The 22183-nt window shown below is 39.0% G+C and overlaps 1 protein-coding gene across 1 annotated transcript in view; it reads right to left on the reverse strand.

Moving 5' to 3' along the window:
* The window catches only part of LOC145775128 (uncharacterized), a 32769-nt gene extending 17886 nt beyond the window's left edge, over positions 1 to 14883 (reverse strand). The window contains exons 1-8 of the mRNA XM_082586341.1: positions 14626 to 14883; positions 11884 to 11979; positions 8778 to 9358; positions 7684 to 7844; positions 7014 to 7138; positions 4608 to 4733; positions 4032 to 4226; positions 3474 to 3572 (exon numbers count right to left, since the gene is read on the reverse strand). Of these exons, the coding sequence (XP_082442467.1) occupies positions 3474 to 3572; positions 4032 to 4226; positions 4608 to 4733; positions 7014 to 7138; positions 7684 to 7844; positions 8778 to 9358; positions 11884 to 11979; positions 14626 to 14769 (1527 nt within the window). The 5' untranslated portion in view covers positions 14770 to 14883. The remainder of the gene's footprint in view (positions 1 to 3473; positions 3573 to 4031; positions 4227 to 4607; positions 4734 to 7013; positions 7139 to 7683; positions 7845 to 8777; positions 9359 to 11883; positions 11980 to 14625) is intronic.
* Between the last annotated feature and the right edge of the window lie 7300 nt (positions 14884 to 22183).

The raw sequence follows: 22183 nt of genomic DNA on the forward strand, positions 1-22183 counted from the left end.
GTCTGCAGACGTTGAATCAATGTAAAAATGACTGATTTTGTTGCCTGACACATAGCAAAAATCTACCATTTTGTGTCGATTCAATGTCATCAGATGTTGAATGCACCCAAAAACAACATAATTTGCTACGTAGACGGAGCGTGCGTTTAGCTTTATGTGCTTGCAAACATACTCGATGTCGCTTTTGAGTCGAAACCTCTGCACTCTGCAGTGAAATGTCGCGGCAGTGAATCGCTCGCTGTGAAAATGAACTTGAAGTGTTTGGGATCCCAGCGACCTCGGCTCCAGCGGAGCGATCGTTTTCAAAAACTGGCCTGACCTTCACGAAGCTGAGATCCCGACTGACGGGTGACCATGTCGATCAGCTTGTGTTCATAAACACCAACATGGGCCTGGAGCTGTAGACGTTATTTTGTGTTCTTTTTTTGCAAATTTTTATGGCTTTTTTTCGCGTTTTCTAGCGAATTTTCATGTTGTTTCTTTCAATAAAATCTCATTTTGCAGTTTAGTGAAGTGAATAGTTGTGATATTTGAAATCGAAATTCGGAAATCGAAAACAAATTGAATTTCGAATATTGAAATAATCGAAATTGAACACCCCTAGCTGGTACAAACCGCATTGCGCACATGCGGAATAATCAACGCAACAACGGACTGGCGCAAACTGCATGGCGCACACACGACCGTTGCCATAGAAACCTGATCAAAAGCGGGAATATGCGCATATTTTGTTTCATCTGCAACACGAAACAGGTCAGTCATAAAGTTGAAAGCAGGTCAGTCATGAGTTGCGATATTGTAGTGAAAAGGGAGCTATAATCAAACGTCTCTCCGTAACTATTTTTCAAGAGCTGTTTACGGATGTCAGCAACTTCTAAATTTATTCAAGGTGACGTGCTGTTGAATTGATGTAAACATGAATGATTTTACTTTCAACAGGTATATTTTCAAGCGTATAATCAAGTTAGTATTTGCATTCCATTTTCAAAACATTGTCATTCTATTTACAGTATACCTTTTACTTTTTAGTAAACCTTTTCGTCTCTTGTTTCATGGTAATAAATCTAATTCGTTGCTAAACTTTATGTTGTGCTTAGCTTAAAGAGTCGCAGTCCATCAACCGCTAGTTTACGCAGACGCATGGCATGTGTTTGCTTAACCGAAGTGGTCGAGTTTTGTTTATAATAATTAACGGTAGGTCGAACGTAGCGATAACTCCGAGTGTGGCAATAAAAGCACTCCCAGTGTGACGACATAATTATGTCATCCATCTGCGTGACATTTTGCTGAATTTACGTTGCTGCTGATGAAACACGCTTTCGCCCACACGACCAAAAAAATAATTAGGCGCCTATGAGCTACAACATTATGTTTCGCTGAGAAACGTTGTCGTGTTTTATCTGAGAAAACTTTCTTCAAGGTTCATCAGCGAAACTCAACCGTGCAACACCCGAATTGACTATATATTTTTCGGACATTTTGACCGAATTGACTATATTTTTTTCGGACATTTTTCTAAAAAATCGGTCAATGACCGATAAATGACCGAAAAAAAAACCCCAGAGCCACACAGACGTATCAGGGTTTCTACAATAGATTTGGATCAATTCTTCTACCTCACAAAATAATTTTGCGTCTTTTTATTTTCTTTTATTTATACTTTTCATCTTTTTATTCTCGACTTCATCATAAACTGATGCGTCATTACATCTAAGTCTCAACAAAGCTGACAGGTCGCTGACGAATCTGTTCCAAGCAGTTCACTATTAAACTATTAAAGTACATTAGAAAGCAAAATAGCATCTGCTTTGAACTTGAGCGTATTTTTTACACTGCGTCTTTTAAAGCACTGTTCAACATTCTATTCTTCTATAAGTACTGCTAAGAATATCCACTTATCCAGGTGTAACAAATTACAGTATTTTCTAACTAAATTGAATACATCTCACTAGCAAATGAAATCTGACTTAATGCCATCATAAAGCGCTTATATTCGGTAACAATGGTTTGGAAAATGAGATTAGTGAAAGCGGCAAGACGCACAACTGTTTGCAGCCTTAATCTTTCCTTTCTGCTCATTGCCTGTCAGCCGTGAAGCTCATCAATTATTCATGTGGGGTCTTGTCTCGTTTCAGAAATCAAACAATTCCAGGGCACCAACTCTCCTACAGTGCCTTGCGACACCTGGCAGCTTGGAGCAGCCCAAAAATCACAAGGCATTGTGACGTCACAGGCGGCAGTGTCCGCGCGCACCGCGATCATATTGATTCGTGCGAGCTTTGATATTTTCGTTTCATTAATTTTTCCAAAAATCGATAACAGACGCGTATGTTTTCTCCTTGTCAGGTGCAAGGCTGGAAAATTCTAGAAGATGAGCTTTCATTTAAAAACGCCTTTGAACAAAAAATCCAATATGATCACGAGCTTGAAAAAGCTGGCGGATACAATAAAATCATTTCATTCGATTGTTGGAAAGTAAACAAGATAAACTGACCCTAGAACTCCATGCGGCCACTCGCTGTCTGGCCATCATAGCGCCATTAGCGACTTCTCGCTGACATAAGAACAATAGAAGTCGACCACGGCTTTTATGAAGCAACAGTTGTAAAACTTGTCGTTGTATTCGCATGCAAGCTGAGTTTACAACTCAGCATCGCGTTAGTGCGCCGTGTGGAACTCAATTTGGACGAGAATAGCTGGAGACCACTTCTTGCCACGAAGAAAAGAAATAGGAACAAAACGTGACGTCACATCAAAGACTTCTCCAAACCGATAGTTTGGTTAAAAGCGTCATAAAAATAAAGTTCACAAGGCAGCCATGTCTAACATCAGAAGTTCCTCTAATTGTACGTGCATTATTTTCGACAGCCAATGCTGCTTGCAGCTATACTGCAGTATTCTGTAAACTAAATATCCATCATATACATCTGAACAGGGGTGGCCAACGTGGGCTCGTATACGATGAGACCCTTTGTGTAGCCTTTTCTTTTCAGATAATTTCTCCCAAGTAAGGTGACGTGACTGCTCAACCATGTAACTAATAGCTTTGTCCTTTCAGCTTTTTGTTGAAGCACACTAACATATCACACACAAACATATCAAGCACTTCTCACGAACGTCTATTTGAACGTTCACGCGTGCGTACTGTATAGTGTATATCAGCAAAAAAGCAATGATATTGCATATCTACATCCACTTACAGTGATTTTATAGTAAATCAGTGTTTGTTTGCAGTGGGGCAAGCGTTGCAATACCCTGACCCTATACTAATGGAGTCCTCTGTGGCTCTATTGCGCCACCAAAAGTGCAGTGACGTTCGTTTCGAGTGCGCGGGATTATTTTGGAGAAGTTTTATGAAACTACTTTTCTTGATAAACACATCCAAATTTTAGTGTTGTGCACATGCGCATTAACAGCGCCCACACTCTCCAACCACGCAGCAGATATTTATTAAACTTCTAGTTGAAACTCACTTTGGAACTGGCGGCAGCGGCAAGCTTCTGGAGGTGAAGCATTTCCTTTTGGTTTTGCTTGAAAATCGTCAACTCATCTCCAGAGTCCCCATCCGTGGCCTGAAAGAGATTGCTAAATTCAATCGGAAAAGGAGGTTCACTTTATTCAAGGAAGGCGAGAGGGGGTGGGGGGGCTTGAATATATCAACACGATCAAACTTCTAACAAAACTGAGTTTGTCTTCAACCAGCGCTGGCGCCTCATTCACGTTGTTTCAAAGGAGCACGTCAGCTCACAATCTCGCTCAACCACATAGCTGGACGTTGGACGACCAACATGGTCCTGACAAGAACAATGCGGTCACCTTGTGACAACTACACAGCGATAACACAAGACAAAGGTGACATATTTTCTTAAAGCAGATTCAAAATAAATTCAATTTAAAGATCAAAAATAAAATGAACACAATAGACCATTGTGGTACCGTAGCCAAAAATCTGTGCCGGGACCCTACATCGCCGGATTAAAACCATAACACAAAATCTTTTACATTGATCCACGTTATGGGACACAACGCACCTGCACCATCTTCTCCCTCCTCACTTGTCGTAGTGCTCTTTTCAAGTCCTCGACCTGGTTCTTAACGGTCGTAATCTCATCATTGCGCTCCGTCAAACTCCGACTCTGTTCGGATTCCCACCTTGCTTTGCTCCGCTGGTGGGCGCGCTTCTGCTGCTGCAGCTCTCGCGTTGTTGACGCCAGCTCCTGCGTCTTCTGCTCGACAATAAGATGTTGTAGAAAACATGAATATCCGTGATTCATTAAAGATCATAACGATATGGTCAAGATGGATTAAAACGTGTTTGTACTCTGCATCTAAACGCACGCACTGGATTTGTGAAAACTTCGAGAGAAAATTAAAAAACCTAATTATAGCAATTTATTTTAGAAAATATAAATTTCTTTTCATATTACAAATCGTAAGTGATTGGAAGTCAAATCCATGGAATACTTTCAAATCAACGCTTTTGTAGACTGCTTTCATGGAAGTGACATGTCAGGTCAAAATTTTGGAATTGACTTGCTGAAAATTGTCATCAATCGACGAATGTAACTTGTAGTGGAGAAAGATCGACATGAGGCTGAGTTACTTACCTTGGTGTTCTGCTCCTGGAGCGAGCGCGCTTTCTCCTCAAGTCTCCGCGCGATGCTGGCCAGTTCCCCGTTGCTTTTCTTCAACGTCGAAATCTTCTCGATGGCCTTCGAGCGTTCCTCGCGTTTCTGAAGCGTTTATTCCATGTTAAGGGTGCAAACATAAACCCAACATTTAGAAGCAGGGAACAGATTAAGCAGCCAGTGTGTAAGCGATGTGGAAATGTTAAATGGACATTCCAAAACGTATCGAGTGATAAATTGGACGCACTCCGATTATGTGCCAAGAGAAGTCGGTCATGCCTGACTGGAGAAATGTCAAAACTCAAAATCAATGAAGAGTGGCTTTCATAATTCTGTGACAGTTTTATTCGTAGCCACCACTAGAACTTGGATTACTTAATTGTTTCAATGCATGTCTGAGTAAATTGTGGATTGTTCTGCCAGTAACTAGGTTGTAAATAATTGGTAACCACACAACTACACATTAACTCTAACATCATGGTTGCTGCTACAAATAAGATAAGCTTCATCAATGAAACGTATTCACATTAACACTTCAAGTTTAACATTCCACCAACTTGTCTGAGGTGGGCTTGAAACCTCACGAACACCATCCATGCCATAGAGTTCATGATAACACAACTTGCAAGATTTTATATCAAACAATATAAATTTGCACAGAGCAACATTTGTTTGTGAAGACGTTTGCGTTACAGATAAACAATGAGCAATTGTGATTTGAGGAAGATGATCACAAAAGCTTCTGCGCACTATGTTGTAATTTCGTCATGTTGGTAGAAATTATCGATGCGGGTTAGCTTCTGACTGGCGATTTGTATGAGCTCTTGCAACACTTCAGCTGGCATAAGTTGCTATGTTACATCGCTTCAACATCTTGCAACGTAGAAGTGATGTAAAAAAGCACTTTTTGTGAGCTTGGTAGAATGGTTCTGAAACAACCACCTCCATTAGATTTGTAACCAAAACACATTCAGCCTGGCCCAAGCAACAACTGGCGATCCACCTCGTGATTACAAGCCATGCAACATTGATTCAGCGTTATTTTGCATCTCACAAAACTAACACAAACAATTATCACACAGATGAAGACAATTTATTCTTGAATGTTGAATTTAATTCGTTCGGAAGACTTCAGCCAGACAATTGACGTTACATGGGAATGCCCCAGCAAGCCATTGTAAATCAAACACAACGCGGTTGTCAATGATTGCGATGACGCCACAATGTTCCATTGCAGGAGCATTGGCGGCCTCTGGTGACCGAGGCAAGCCAGAGCTGACAAATAAATAATTTGGCAGCAAATTAGCACCAGGCACAACACACGATTATTACCTTTCCAGTCCTTCAAGAAAAGAATGGGCGTTGGATAACAAAATTAGGATGGTATGTGCAACATCACTATTTGGAGCAGTACAAACAAAGTACGGTATATAATTAATTAATTATACTACTGACAAAAAATGTTGAACACAATGCGTCGATGGTACTGCTATTTTGCATTCATCAAATGCTGGCATTTGCACAACAATCTAACCTCTTAGTGTAATTTATTAAGTTAAGAATCGATTTCGCTATATAGTAATAGCATCTTCAGCTTATTCAAATATATGCGTCGAAATAAGAAAGCCTCTTTAGAAGTTTTATTCTGACAGTCTGGCATACTTGCAAAGTTGCAAAGGCTTCGAGCCAGTGACGCAGATTCCGGCCATAGTGTGAAGGTTCTGCCAGCAGCCACAGCCCACAGGATTCCTGGCTGATGTATGATAAGCTAAGCATATAACCACCTTGGCAATTGCCGCTAATTGCCACAGCTCTAGTCTGTCAGTGGAAGTTGTTATTCGAAACTTGAAAGGTTTGAACAACCACAGAATACTAATAATTCAAGTTGCTGGTATCCTTGGTCCATATGAGCAGAAAGCACCGAAGACAAAGAGAAGAAACATAAACTTATGTTGTGTAAACGTTTCGAAAAGTAACCTGTTTCATCGTCAGTATCAATCGATTGCAAACACTGAAGATGATACCGGTATAGTTTTTGAAGTGTTTGCCAACTTAAGTTCATGCTTCTGCATATTGGGCTCTAAACTTTTTATTCAGAAATACTGTATTTGATATTTTAAATTCGCCAACATCTGGCAGCTCTGTCATAAACCACCTAAGTTGCTAAAATCGTAAAATTTGCAAATTTCATCCCTGTTTTGTAATGCAGGAGACTTTTTTTTATAACTAACAGTATTTTTAAACAAGCTTTAATAGGAACAAAATCTATTTGTGATCAAAAGTACAATGGGGTCATCAGTTGTATTGTGACGTAACTAGTTTGGTTTATTTGAACCTCAGTCCTCAGTGCGGCAACAAAGCGTCATTATCGCGTCATCAACTCACCATCTTTATGTTCTCCTCGGCAAGCTGCTCGCATTGGAGCTGGAGTTTGAAGAACTGAGCTTCCAGTTGGTCGTGCTTCTGCTTCTCCTCTTCATCCAAGGCATCTACACGCACCAGGGCGGTGTCTGTGTATAAGAAACCCAATTAAAGTGTGATCGACTTATATACAGGCGGAACAAGTACATTAAGGAGATTAACATTCAATAACGGGATTAGTTGACAAATGGAGTCACATCAAGATCATGTGCGTTGAGTTGCCACGTCACACCGCTCATGAGATCCAGTAAATGGAACTAGAATAAACAGATTGAAGTTGTGGAGGCGGTATGATGTTTTTCATGAGGGTAGTTCTACAGTCTACACTTATGGTTGTGACGCTTCCTTCTGTGTCGATAATTACCCAGGATTTATCTTGGTTTGACAAATTCAAACCAACTGCTCTCGGAACGGGAAAGCAACAATTATGAAACTTGCTTCGAAAAAAAAAAAAAAATAAGAGACTTGAAAATGAATGTTTCTTAATAAAAAAAAAAAACTCCTTGATCATATGATAACTTTTAACAGAACAGAAATGAGAGACCAGTTACCGATGGCTGAACAGCAGTTTATTTGTATAAAATTGCACTGTACTTGGGTCAGGCGCTTAACTGTTCTCACTTTTACCACTCACCACTTCTACTTCCCCTGGCGCTAGATGGCACACTGGAGCTCTTGTTCTTAATCCGAGAAGCCGAGTGGGCTTGCTTGACGAGTGTAGGTGATGTGTTGGTCATTTGAAGGTATTTGACTGGAATGGAGTCTTCAGTGGGTTCAGTAAATGAGCGTGGAGTGCTGGGAAAGGTTTTCAAACAAAATAACTTTCACGGAAATGAATCAACTTATTTGGCTCGGGTTCCAAATAGCGACTGTCAGAACAGCGACTGTCAATAGAGCGACCACACGACAGCGATTCATTTAAAACAGCGACTGTCAATAGAGCGACTACACGACAGCGATTCATCAAAAACAGCGACTGCCACAACAGCGACCTCACTTCTTTTATTAAATCCAAGGCTTACGCGCACATGCACTCTTTCACCCCCTCCACACATACCTTCCATCCCCCACACCTCTCTACACACGTATGCACGCACAAATAGGCAAACACTGCGTAGTGAAAGATTGAAACCAAAAGGGACTTTAAAACAACATTTTATTTGGACTATCCATAGAAGTCACATGATTTAAAAAGAAATAGGCTAGTCAAGCCAAACAACAGAAAGTCGTCAAGCCTTGCAATAAAATTCAGGGTCTAGAAAAAGATTGAAACCAAAAGGGACTTTAAAACAACCAAAAGTCTTGCAATAAAAATCAAGCCACGTTTATTTCTAAATTGTGAGCAAGGGCTCGAAGGAACTGCCGCAGATCATACTGGCCTCGATTTTGTGTTCAAATTTGGCGCCTACAATAAATAAAATTCAAAAATATGCCACATAGGTGCCAGATGGGGCATTTTTATGGCACTTAAAGTGTTAAGTCGCTATCATAACAGTCGCTGTTTTAATGCAGTCGGCATTTATACAATCGCTGTTTGGAATGTCGCTCACTTCATTACGTCGCTATTATGAAGTCGCCATTATGACAGTCGCTGTTTTGACAGTCGCTATCCGGCCTGGATGCCACTTATTTGTCAACCAAGTTAAACAGAACTTAGTTTTCTTGTTTCACAAATGCTTACTGCGCTCACAAAGCAATATCTTAACAAAACTAAATTTGTACAGGCACCTGAATGAAGTGTCAGTGGATGAGATTGAATCTTTGTGGCGGGATTTGCTTCTTCCTTTCTTCAAACTTCCGCTAGAACTTTTCAACCTTGTTTTGTTGCGGCCGGACGGAAGTGTGGTTTGATTTTTAGAAGGAAGTAAAGGTTTTGCATTTTTTTTAGAAGGAACTTCAAGAGGCGTAAAAAATGCTTCCTGGTCTGCATCCAAGTTCGATGATCTCTCTTGATCATGGGAGGAATCGTCGGTAGCAGCCATATTCTTATATAGAACGTCTGGGGTGTTCCTGGTCTTGGCTTTGTCCAGAGGATTCCTGGTGCTGCTCGGAGAGTTTAAATTGAACTCATCTGGAAACGAACCCCGTTTCGCCATCTTGCCGCCTCCAGAGAGAGCTCTTGTTCGCGTGTGTGGCTCGATGACGTCACCAACGCCGTCGGAATTATGACGTCGGCGATGAGAGTCCATGAGCGTGTATGCGGTCGAGTACACGTTATCTTCCGATGCGACGTCAATGAGCGATTCGCGGCTGTCCTTCTTGAGTAGGATTCCACATCCGATACCGCTCGAAGCCATGGAAGCCTCACTCTGTAGAGCGTAAGCGATAATGAGATTTCCAAACGTCAACACAGCTTAAAAAAGAACACATTGATTTTTCAAAACTCTTATGTACTTTCTAGCGATGACGTCGTGTACGCCTCACACATGAAGTTGGAATCTAACAAAGTTACTTACAATTAACATTCTACCAGATGAGTTAATGTAGAGCTGCACAAATAAAGCAGCTTAAGTACAAATAAACCTTGAATTACTTAGTCAGCGCACGTTGAATATAAAACATAAACGAGTGTGTTTGGATTAGTGAGCAAAGTTATTCTTCATACAACAACCACGCGATCGGCCACAATACGGTCACTAGTCAGTCATTGTGGTGAAACAATGGACACCACAATGGCAGGCTCCACAGAAGCATAGTGTGGCTCCATGGTTGTAATGAAGACAATCAAACATGGTCCACAAAGAGCGTGCCAATCCAATTGATCGATACACCTCCCTTCAAACAGGATCATGTTACCAAACAATCTCATCCACTCAATACAGCAGATCGGGATCATGTATGTGGTGAAAACTAAACTGTTGGAAGTTTGCCAAGCGGCAAAGTGAAAGTGACCATGTTCACGGAGCCAAAGTGAGGTCACGGAGATCTCGTGACCGGGTTATGAACGACTCTCACCAAAGTTCATGCTATTTAAAAAGCTTTAGGTCAAAATTATTGATGTATTTGATGATCGAGTACACGCGAAAGTACAACTCAATACAGGCCCTGCTAAACAAAGCAACATGAGAAGTGGCCGTGTCAACAAGAAACAAAGCGATCGTTATAAACTAAAACGATCAGCAAAACAAGGACGAAATCTACAGTTTTCTCTGATGACCAATAGCAATGAATAAACCGAAAAAATGTCAATCAAGTCTGCTGAATACTGTTGCAGGTAAGAAGCAGTATGTTCCGATTGGGGAAATATCTGCTTCGTGCAATGCGCTGCAGTCTACTGCCAAAGATAAGTTGTTACTGCATCACTCTAACTATGTAACAAAGCAGTGAGGCGCCAACTGAACTAGTTGTAGTTAAAGAGTTTACTCGCAGGAAGCATGGACGCCATCATACTTTGATTTAAGTTCCTGCAACACATCGTTTCAAACCAAATGTTTCAACATTCGATGATTGTTTCAATTATAATATTTCTGTAACAATATTACTCAAGACTAAGCAAATGCATCGCTGCAACGTTTTTCTAGAATACCAGTACGGTAATCGAAATTGTCCTTATTAGAAAACCTTTCCATGTGATACAATTAGTCAAAAAGCGTCATTCCACCAAAAGATGAGCAATTGTGCGCTGCTACAATGTACAATTGTACATTGTACAAAACCTCAATTTTACAACCAATTTTACCGAACGCCAAATTTAAATCCCACTACGCACAGGGTCAGATTAACCTTTCTAACGTAGCAAACAAGAGTTGCTGCGAGGTCACAGCGTCATTTTCAAACCTTGTAGCGGTGAGATGGTGGAAACGTCAGACCGACATTAGACAGAATGTTGCTTTGACGCTAACGAAAGACAAGAGGCTGTGGTTTAACGTTGGCTTTCTTGCCTTCAAGTTCAGTTTATCAAAGCTTAAACAACCACACATAACTCTAAACATACCAAAAGCAACCTCTCTAATCAAGTGTTGTTAAGATTCTACACTCAATCATCTTCAAACAACTTGCAATCTACCTGGAAAGCACTTTTAAAAGCAACAATAAACGTAAAACTTTAATTTCAGCGCAACTGTCCGAAAACGCTTCTTAAAAGTACATATTCAAACTGGCCCCAAAATATCTAAAGAGTTTCAAAACTGCTTGGTTAAGACAATATTGACACAAAGTAAATACCTAACAATCGTACAGGTAGGTTCAAGCCTACTTCAGTTGTGAGTGCTCTGCACGAAGAGCAAACACTCAGCATCAAAGTTAGGTGGAGTAGGGCGCAATGTAAACCAAACCAGAAGCAACAATTTGGTGTTTGCAAGAAAACACTTTCTCATGTCGACATTTGTTTGAACAAGAAATTAGACAAATGCAATTTCATGAATCTAATGCATCGGTTTGTTGATGAAAACGTCAGCAACATCCCCATTGGGTTCAACCACTCAAACGCATGCTGTAACTACAGTATTTTCGTTCATCTGGTGTAAATGTTATTTTTTGTTTTCATGCGCTTACTTTTCAGTGAGTGCTGAAATGCGCCTGCCAAGCGTTTTAGCAAAGTTAAACATGATTTGGGCGATGTAAACCGTCTGGATACCTCCAATTTGAACCACTGATGACGACCCATTTTCGAGACTGACAAAATACAGTTTCAGCTCTTTTAAAATCGGTTCTGCGAATTATTTCACTCACTCGGTCTCACTGATTTGAAGAACTGTCCTTAAAATATGTTGCTCATGTCCACACTTTGACAATGAAACCAGAATTACTCAAGTTTTTTGTCACTTTGTTCACAAAGTTGGCCTCTAATCCAACTGAGCTATAGAGGCAGAAAAATTTTGGTTGAAAAGACTACCTGCTCTGCAGCAATTTCTTTCCGCTTTTCAAGCTCCATCTTGTGTCTCAGCATCGTCGCTACTGCTTTGTTTTTTGCTCTTCTGTCCAACTTTTCCTGATAATAACCGACTTTTAGTTCGTGAGTAAGTGTTCCAACAATAAATAAAAAACCCACAACAAATGTAGCTTTGATATTACCTTTTTCTGACCCTTAATTCAATTTTCATTCAAATCATGTTAATTGGTGATACACACTTGTAATTTTAAACATTAAGAATATTTTTTAAGAACAAAATAGAAACGTTATTTTTGATGGCTGTGACCGTAGTGACCTATATAGACAGACAATGTCAACATGCCAGGATTGCAAGCTTCATATTTGACTACAGGGCTAATCTACTACGCTTTTTAGCAGTCAGAATCACTACGATAGTGCAAGCTGCTATTTTGGGTAGACTAAAAAAGGTGAAGGGGGGTCGCATACTTGATTTAAGTGTCGGGTATGAGAAGATAAGGTTCTCATTGTACTAAGCCTTCGGCACTAAGGAGAGTAGGGTGGCCAGTTCCTTTTGTTCGGCCGCCTTTACTTCAGCAACTAAGCCCAGTCGCCCACCCAATTTATTACACCCTGGGTAGACTGGGTCTGCTACTATTCAGTGAGTCCGATTCGGTGAGTCCGATTCGGTGAGTTTCTAACCTCTAACCCTAACCCCAAACCCCTAACCCTAAAACGGCAATGGTAATTAGGCTACGGTACCGGATAATTTTAAAAAAAAATTGAAAAAATCCCCCGTTAAGGGATCGGACTCACCGAATCGGACTCACCGAAACAGGCCATTCCGGGGTAGACTAGTAGTTGATTAATATAGTTTTTGGGTATATTTTGGGACACTTTTGTGCTAGTGTTACCATGCAAATAGATTTTGTGGTGGAAATCTGAGGACCATCTGGGTAACAAAGATTTATTAAATTTTAAAAGTGAATCCAGGAGTTTTGCAGTGACATAAAATATAGTAATCACATTGTGGCAATTTGCTTTTAACAACCATCATTTCATAGAGATACAAAATAAATTTAGCTTAAAATTCAAATCCTAAATTATTTTAGCTTCAAATCATTTTCTAAGTTGGCACATTGGCAAAGTCTGGTTTATAGACCGCTTGGGATATGACAAAAGAAGCATTCAGGGTAGGATAGTTGCAACTACTAATCAATTATATTGAAGCAAACAAGAATTCAACGAATCCACTCATTAATCATAAATGAATCCACTCAGACTGAAACATTAATTTCATTATTTACCAATGAAAAATTAGTTGCAAATAGAAATGTAAGTTTGTAAGTTGAACATGCCAAATTTTTTTTTATTTTTATTAATGCTACATTTGGTCATTCACATTGATGGCTACCCACCGGCGCCGAGTCCCGGGCGGGCGGGACGCGCCCGCCGGACATTTCAAGAATTAAAAAAAAAAATTTAATGCAATTTTAAGTTCCAAAATTTCTGTAACCATCTGCCACCTTCTAATACTAGCCTACTTATTATACCTTATTCGCAGGGTTTTTTCGCCATATGATAGGCCTACTAATTAAGCGATTAGTTTTCGTCAATTATTGCCATTGTTACATTCATGCAACGTTAAACAACGTTGATTCGCCGTTACACAAGCAAAAGTGTCCGGCCGCGCCGTTTGTCTCCACTCTGCCCAGTGCTATAAATCTAGTAAATTGCGCAAACCTGCGAGGAACTTCATTCGCGGCAAAAGTCTGACCGCAATTTCCAGTGCTTTTACATCGTTTTAACATCGCCAGATGTTAAATTGGTTTAAAAACTGTAGCATTGTTCCTCAAAGGAGTAATTTTCTCTCAAACGACGTTATCAATTAACTCTGCTGCCAAAATGCTCTATTTTGTCGTCTCCAATCATCACAGTTGCGTCTGTTACGTCACTGATATTAAACTGTGCACACCTGTTGGTTTGGCGGGATGAAACCGTTGGTTGTCATTAGTTGCAATTCAGCTCCTTCGTTATATAACTGTTCTGATTGTAGATTCAATGTAGGCTAAGCTCGGTTCAATAGCGCAGTTTATCGCTAGATGGCTTCTCGGGAGCTGAATTGTCGTAAAATCACTTCTGCGTTGCATTACAGCATCTTGTTTCTCATCTGTGCGCCCGCTAGGAGCGACTTATAGTATGAACCCACCGATGTATTGTGTGTGTGTGATCGTGTTGTATCAACAATAGCAATGTAATTATGGAACTAGTACCGGTACAGTATTGCAGTTTTCGTCCCGCAACCCGCACATACCAATCACAAAAAATATGCGGAACTGAATTACCAGGACCAGACGTTGTTGCGTACCAATTATATTTATTATATACTTGTTTCCAAATCATGTTAGAGGAGACATAAACTTAAATGTAAAACTAGGCTAGCCCAACAACCTAGCAAAATCGCCCTTTTGAAAAACGCACAAAATAACCTTTATGAGTTGACAGTATGTGTTCGCCAGCCCAGCTATTTTGAAAACTCGGCGCCTATGTGGCTACCCCTCCTCTCTTCGAGGATGATGATCTTTGCAATAAAAGACGCCTAGGTGCGAGTGTTGATTAGCATGGACTTGATGGCACACACTCAACAGGCACACTTGACAGGGCCACCAGCTTCCTGCCAGTACAGCTCTAAAGGTCACTGAACTCATTTACATTAACTCTTACAGAAAGTGAATGGTAATAACTAATAACCATAATTGTGTTTACTTGCATCCCAGCATTTTGTTGTGTTGCTTCTGCAGTCCCTAGTTCAGCTTTCAGTTGAGCAATATGAAGTTTCATTTCTTCACTCATCTGTTGTAAGCGGCCGGCATCCCGATTCTTCGGAGAGCTGTCATTGTTTTTTTCCATTTTACCGTCCGCATTCAACTATACAAACTAAATTGTCTTTTCACATTCATGACATTGAAGTTGATTACATTCATATACACACCAACACATTCAACAGATAAGTTTCTTTAAAAATGCTTCTAAACACAAACATAAAATTAATAAACATGCCTGTCACGATTGCTTTTAAGCAATGAGTGTAAATACAATGGGACAACAATAGTATTAGCATGGAAATGTAACCATTGAACAGTTCAATCAGTTGACTTAGAAATAGGTCACTTTCCACATGTGATGTTAAAATAAGAAGTAACAAGGGCAACCAGTAAATGACAATGTGATGTGCTTACATATCGTCGTAACCATTAAGCTCCTTTCTCTTGTCGAGAGTTGGGGGCAATGCAGGGTCAAGCTTCTTTGTTGCATTTCCTAATGCAGTTTTCTAATCAAGTCCTGAACAGTCTTTAATATAATAAGTCCAAATTCTTGGTGGTCGGCTACTATTTCGTTTTCTATTCATTTTTCTTGTTTTGTAATTTTGTATAAAAGTTTGTACTTTTTTGTAATAGTTGTCGTTGAATAGGTATTTTATTATGTAGCACAAACAATATTTATTGCTCGTCATTTCCAAATGACAAATCGAACAAAACTTGTGTTGTGTAACCTTTGTTGCAGAAAAATTATAAATGTTGAGAACGACAGTTGACAAGCGCAATCTATTGACATCTTTGATTAAACATCAGTTAAACTTATCCAGTTGACGTTTATGAAACTTGTATTTTTTTGTGGTTGCTATGATAAGTATAATAAGCTATACTGCATCGCAGGTACCATATTTATCCGTCTATAAGTCGCAAAATTTTGCACCAAATCTTGACCAAAAAAGTTGGGGTGCGACTTATACACGATGGTGCGACTTATACACAAGGTTCTGAACTTCTGACAAACGAATGCTACAGATCGTGCATTAGCTCTGCTATTAAGCGTTTGTATTTTGCGTGCGAGGATTGCGAGCATCGCATTAACATGCTCACTGCACAGCATGCATGTGAATTTTAATGCAAACATCTCGCATGTGCGGCGTGCGCATATTTGGCATCAGTGAAGATGAAAACGAGTTTGAAGGCTTTTAAAATTTTGATAGTTGTTTTTAAATAAAATTTGCTAAAAAACAATTTTGTACCAATATTTGAGCCAAATTTTGGGGCGGGACATATACACAAATGCGACTTATACAGTACCGGTAGTCTTAATTAATCACTTTTTTACTAGTTTCTAGGCTAAATTTTTTTTAAACACTTTTTGTGTGCTCATACCCCATAAGATTTTGTAAAATTTTCTTACACCCCTTGTCCATGTACATGTTATTTAACATAATCAAAAACCAAGTCATCCTAATAATGGCAAGAAAGCTAAATTATTACGCCACAGAAACTTTTTGGTGCATTATGTGAAATACTGTAGATATGAAAAAGTATTTGTATTATGAAGTTTAGAACATTTGTAAAATTAATTATTAGTCACAATGAATGAGGATTTGTGGGCAATTTGTTTCTTAACAAATATTCCAAAATAGCCTTGAGCCTGATGCTGTTTCTTGTATCAGCTACTGTGGTGCTTTGTACCCGTGGTTGAGAACCTTTGTTCCAGGCTTAGTTTTGTTTGAATTCAAAGCTTTTCTCCTTTCTTTCAAGACAGCACATCTGCAGCTGTTTAGATCGATAATGCCCATTCATATTGATCGATGATGAAACTATATTGTTTTCGTAGCACAAACTACTGTAGCCTACTTACTGTACACACTTTTTACTTCAAAATTACTATGAACAATTTATTAATACTTGCGGATAGTTTCTACAATCATGACAATCAATCAATAAATCTACTTCTGGAAACGCGGTCGTCCAAGAAGAACGTGGAAACAACAAGTGAAGGATGAATTTAAAAAAGTCGGACTGAAGGAGGAAGATGCAAGGGACAGGGTGAAATGGAGAAAAGGGATTAAAACAATTGCTGCGCGGAAACAATCGGCCACCCCCACTAGTGGGGAACAAACCGACGATGGATTATGATGATGATGACATGTTAAAAGTTTGAGTGGATACTTTTTTTGCATGGTACCGTAATCAGATTCAACCTAATTTGTACCCAGAAAAAATTAAAAGCCAAAATAGCACACGGATCGGAGTTTCCGCTTAACCCTAACCTAACTTCAAAATGTTTACAGAAGCTCCGATTACCGACTTCGGCTTTGTTGCGATCAACGACTTCGGCTTTGTGCTATTTTTTCTCTCGATCTTTTCAGGGTATCGTACAATCTGAGGGTACAAATTGTTCAGGGTACGAATTAGGTTGCACCCCTGTAATCCATGCATGAATATACAGATTTTTTTCAAAGACCTCTGAATATCGTGTTTGTTAATTTAAAACAGTAACCCTTTTTTATACAAGACATTTTCATACTCTTAAGCCTGGAATAATTTAGTGGTACAGTATTGTTGTGTGTACAGACAAAATCGGTTAATAGTATACTGCTTAAACGTATCAATCGCTTATTTGAATCAAAACCTGAAATCCCAAACCAAATCCAACCTAAAGTTAAGTAAAAACATCGGTTAAGCGTATACCGCTTAAAAGAATAAGTCGGATAAAAGTATCAGGATTTGCTTCTAGTTTGCATACTTCATTCATTTAATCGTATAATTGTACCCGTTAGCGAAAAGAGAATGTCTCTTTTTTGCTTCGCATAAGTGTCTGCAATGTTCAAAGGCGAAATGAAGCAAAGGTCAGACAGACAGATGTATGCGATCAAAACAAAGACAAGTGTCTGTAATCCCAGGCCATAATCTTATGTGCTAGACATCGCACTACAAAGAACCAATTTTCGCACAGCTGGGCTTCAATTAAATCAGTTGAAGAATATTGCAAATTAATTATTTTACCAAACAGCGCAAAAGACTTCAAAAAAAAACCTTTGTGATTTCAAAACAAACAATGAGTGTGAGCCGTGTTTTTCTACCATACCACTATTTTCGTAGGCCACGTTCCATACTCAAAACTACACAGCTGGCACGGAGCTAAAAATAGCACGCTTAAATCAAAAACTTCAACGTCAAAGTTCGCGTTGTGACGTCACAAAGATCGGTGAGATTAAAAGAATTGCCGCAGTCCGATTGCCGCAGTTTGCAAAAAAATGCTTTGATCGTACGTGCTCTCTCAGTCAGCAAAGCTGGTCTTTTTTACATTGTTTCAACGTCTGCAGACGATAAATCAATGTAAAAAGGACCAGTTTTGCTGGCTGGAACATACAGCATAGTGTTATGTAACACAGAACTAGTAAACTCGTTAAACTTTAACAGGAATTGTAAACAGTTGTAGGAAGCATCAGTTGTAATGTGCGTTGCAGCCTAGTCAGCACAGACATCTTCTCAACAATTACGCCCATTCATGATAAACCTTTTTTTTTTAGTAAATTGGTTAAACGAATCAATCGTATAATCGTATCAAAACGTCTGGCAAATAGGTGACTCGATTATCCGATTTCATCTGTATTAAAATTACACTAGCGCATTTTGTGATTGATGTTTTGATACCAAACTGCGTGCATAACTCTATCCAATTCGATTAATAAAACAATTCATACAAAATGCAATGACAGCAACAACACACGAACCCTGATAAAATGCACTTCTTGTTGAGATATTATATCATATATTTTCATGTTGCTTAAAAGTCAGGATGCAATTTCTTTATATTAAATATAAAAAACGAAGTTTATATGAAAACGTCATTTCAAAACCAAGAAACACTGCGGCAAGTCCTGCAGTTGGCGTGAAAAGATAAATTCGCCGTACACAGGTGGTGACAACATTAATGGTAAATAAACTGTCAAATTATTTTTAGTTGCAAAATATTTGCAAGTTTGTGAAGTGGACGCAAAGGGTGCAACCTACGGTAATTCGTACCATGAACAATTTGTACCGTCAGTTTGTACCTTCAAAAGATCGAGAGAAAAAATTAAAAAAAGCCGAAGTCGCTGATCGCAGTTTCGGCAAACATTTTAAAAGGGTTAGGGTATCGGAGTATCGGTATCCGCAAACAAACAAACTGAAAAGACCGAAAAAAAAAATTTCAACATCGCTGATTGTAGTTTCTGTTTTTCCGCAAACATTTTTAAATTTTCGGTAATAATAATAAATATTTGATGTTGAAGCACCGAAGGTTCTAAGAGTTTGCCGAAGTCGCTGATCGCAGTTTCCGCAAACATTTTAAAAGGATTAGGGTTAAGGTGTTTCCGCAAACAAACTGAAAAGATTGAGAGAAAAAAAATAGAACATCGCTGAAAAAATAGAACAAAACCGAAGTCGCTGATCGCAGTTTCCGCTTTTCCGCAAACGTTTTTAAATTTCCGGTAATAATCCTAAGTTTGCCGAAGTTACTGATCACAGTTTCCGCAAAACATTTTAAATAGGTTAATTAGGCATCCGGACACAAATACGTACCTGGACCCTATGTAATTGTTTGTTTTGCTTAAATATATACCGTACGGTATTTTGGCAGTCGCTGTACTGTAGGATAGGGGTGCAAACTAGTTTGTACCTTGAACCATTCATACAGTCAGTTCGTACCCTGAAAAGATCGAGAAAAAAAATTAAAAAAAGCCGAAGTCGCTGATCGGAGTTTCCCCAAACAATTTGAAACAAACTTGAGGGTTAGGGTTAGCGGAAACTGTGGTTAGCAAAAACTGCGGAAAAATGTTTGCAAAAACTGCGATCAGCGGACTTCGGTTTTGAGCTATTTTTTCTCTTGATCTTTTCAGGGGGGAAATTTTAAAATGATTGCGGAAACTGCGATCAGCGATTTCGGCTTTTTTTAATTTTTTTCTCGATTATTTCAAGGTACGAATTGACGGTCCGAACTAGGTTGCATCCGTACGGTAGTAGCCTAAATGTCGACACCAAAATTTGAAAGCTGCAGCAATGGTTTTCGGGTTATAGGGTAGACTGCCAGTTGCCAAGATGCCGTATGATAAACATTTTTATAATTAGATGGTCCAACTTAAATCAAATTTATTTTACAATTTTTGTTTTATGAACGTTAATCGTGTGACTACCAGGTTCAAAGTTTGCTCTATCGGAAAACTTCACTCTGTCAATGTCGGTAATAGGCCCTGCGTCAAGAGCCTCTAAAAGTATGCGAAACTACCAGGAATAACCAATCAAGGCTTTGTCGTCCGAGGATAAAGATTCAAAATTTCAAATCAACCAAACCAAAGTTAAATTCATAACAAGCAAGGTTGCCAGATTTTTTTGAAATTTCAAGCCTAATTGCAATCATTAATAGCGCCATCTCTTCATGATAAAAATAGTAAAAAAAGAAATATTTGCTGATTTGCATTCACAATAACATACAAGTTGGTTAAGTACTTGACTTCACAAACGAAGAATCTGCAAGATCAAGCGGCGCTGGTTCGACTCTAGAGGTAGCAATCAATCAATCATTTTATTTTTCGTCATTAACGCGTCCAGGACGAAAAAGATACTCACTACAAAAATACCAGCACGTTAATGAACGGGAAAAGGTGGCAAAACCTTGAAAGGTTTAAAACGTGCCTGAATGAAAAATTATGTAGTAGGTGTAGCGCCAGAGAGCTCTGTCGTCTCTGACGTCACACGTACACGTCACTAGAATCTTCCAGAAGACTCCGCCTTGAGCGCATAACTGCACGTCTCGGGAATTCAATTCAGCAATCGGGAATTCAACTTCTGTAATCAACGTCACTATGCCGAATTCCTACCTTGGTTCATCGTTATGTAGAATTGCAGTCGTGTTGCGTTGTGTGATCATATGTAAAACTCGCAATCTCACACTAGTAGCCTACCTTCTTAAAGAAGTTAACCCTTTGAAGGTTGGGGGGGGGGCTGTCAATTCAACTTTTTTGTATCAACAGTTGTATCTGTAAAACCACTGAGGCTGCGACTATGAGATTTCTTGACTTTTCCTAACTTTTATTCACCTCTATTGAGCTGAAATTTTGAGCGAATAAAGGTTATAAATTGAGAGATATAAGGCATTTCTCAGCACATCCTCTGAAATATTTCATATTCTATTGTTCAAAATTTTCCCACCAGCTGGATGAAAGCAATTAATTTGGCCCATGTCTCGTTAATCAAATGATTTAAATTGAGATTATGTAAAAAAAAATTTAATCACAACATTGCAATGCATGTTTTTCATTACTCTATCAAAAAATACCAAATAATTCAAGTGTCATAAGTCACATCAACATTTCAACGTATATAAGCAGTTCTAAATTTTACATAGTTTTAATTTTCGGATATGCTCTGCGTTAATAGTTTTACAAAGTGAATCCCAAATTTTGAAACTGTGCCTTAAAAAATAACAGAGATATCACTCCTAAAGCATAAGAAGAATCGACAGCCCCCCCCCAAACTGAGCAAGACTCCAGGGAGCCCAACCGCCTAAGGGTTAAGCTCATGATTTTAAATCAATCAGTCGTTTGCTATGTGAAATTTAGTCTTTTGTAGAGTTCTACAACATGTAAAAATCAGAGTGTGTTAAGTTTTTGCTATGTGAAAATCAATAGTTTGTTGAGTTTTTGTTCAATATGAAAAGTCGGTTCTTTCAATATGGAACTCAGTTGAATGCAATGTCAAAAGTCAGAACTTAAAACCAGTATCAAGAAATCAGTCTTGGTAATTCTAAAGCAATATATCAGTTTCGTTGTTGCTACTGTTTTCTATTTTTGGCACTGCCAAGATGACGTTTGGATCATTTTATTGTTAATGTAGCAGCGACAATATTTCGTATCCAGTTGTTGGTGGTGGAGCTTTAATATTCCGGTGTTTTCCTTTACTTTCTGTGTTGCTGGATCGAAGATTAAAAACTATAAACAATTACGTTGTGAGCAAGCATTGATCTTCCGAGTTGGGTTAGTGAACAATATAGCAGCGTAATCGACCTCGTGTCCTATCATTCCTTGCCGACTTTGCCCAGGAATGTTGCCATCCCACTGATGGCTGTGTATGGGTGTATATGCTGAAAGCAGCGTCCGCTACATAGGCTATATATCAGTAGTTAGCACGGCCACAAAACCCAAAAAACAAATAGCAAATATAAAACAAAAATCTATGCGCTTGAGCAACGCATTTCAAATAGCCTACTGCTTTCCATTTAGCAGCACCAAAGGGATGGAATAATAAGGGATATCTAAACAGTTCAGTTCAGTTGTTTTTATTTCTGACCATCATATCAAAACAATACACGTCAGCATAGCAAAGGTCGAGAAAAAGGTAGAAGCGACAAAACGCAAACGTTAAAACGTGCTTGAGACCGAAGTAAGTTATTGAGTTGAAAGAAATTTGGCACGGTCGCAACACCTTCAGAAAAATTTAAGATATAAAGGGAAAATAAA

The sequence above is a fragment of the Aplidium turbinatum genome, chromosome 8 (assembly GCF_918807975.1).
Source record: "Aplidium turbinatum chromosome 8, kaAplTurb1.1, whole genome shotgun sequence".
In the NCBI taxonomy this organism is placed as follows: domain Eukaryota; kingdom Metazoa; phylum Chordata; class Ascidiacea; order Aplousobranchia; family Polyclinidae; genus Aplidium; species Aplidium turbinatum.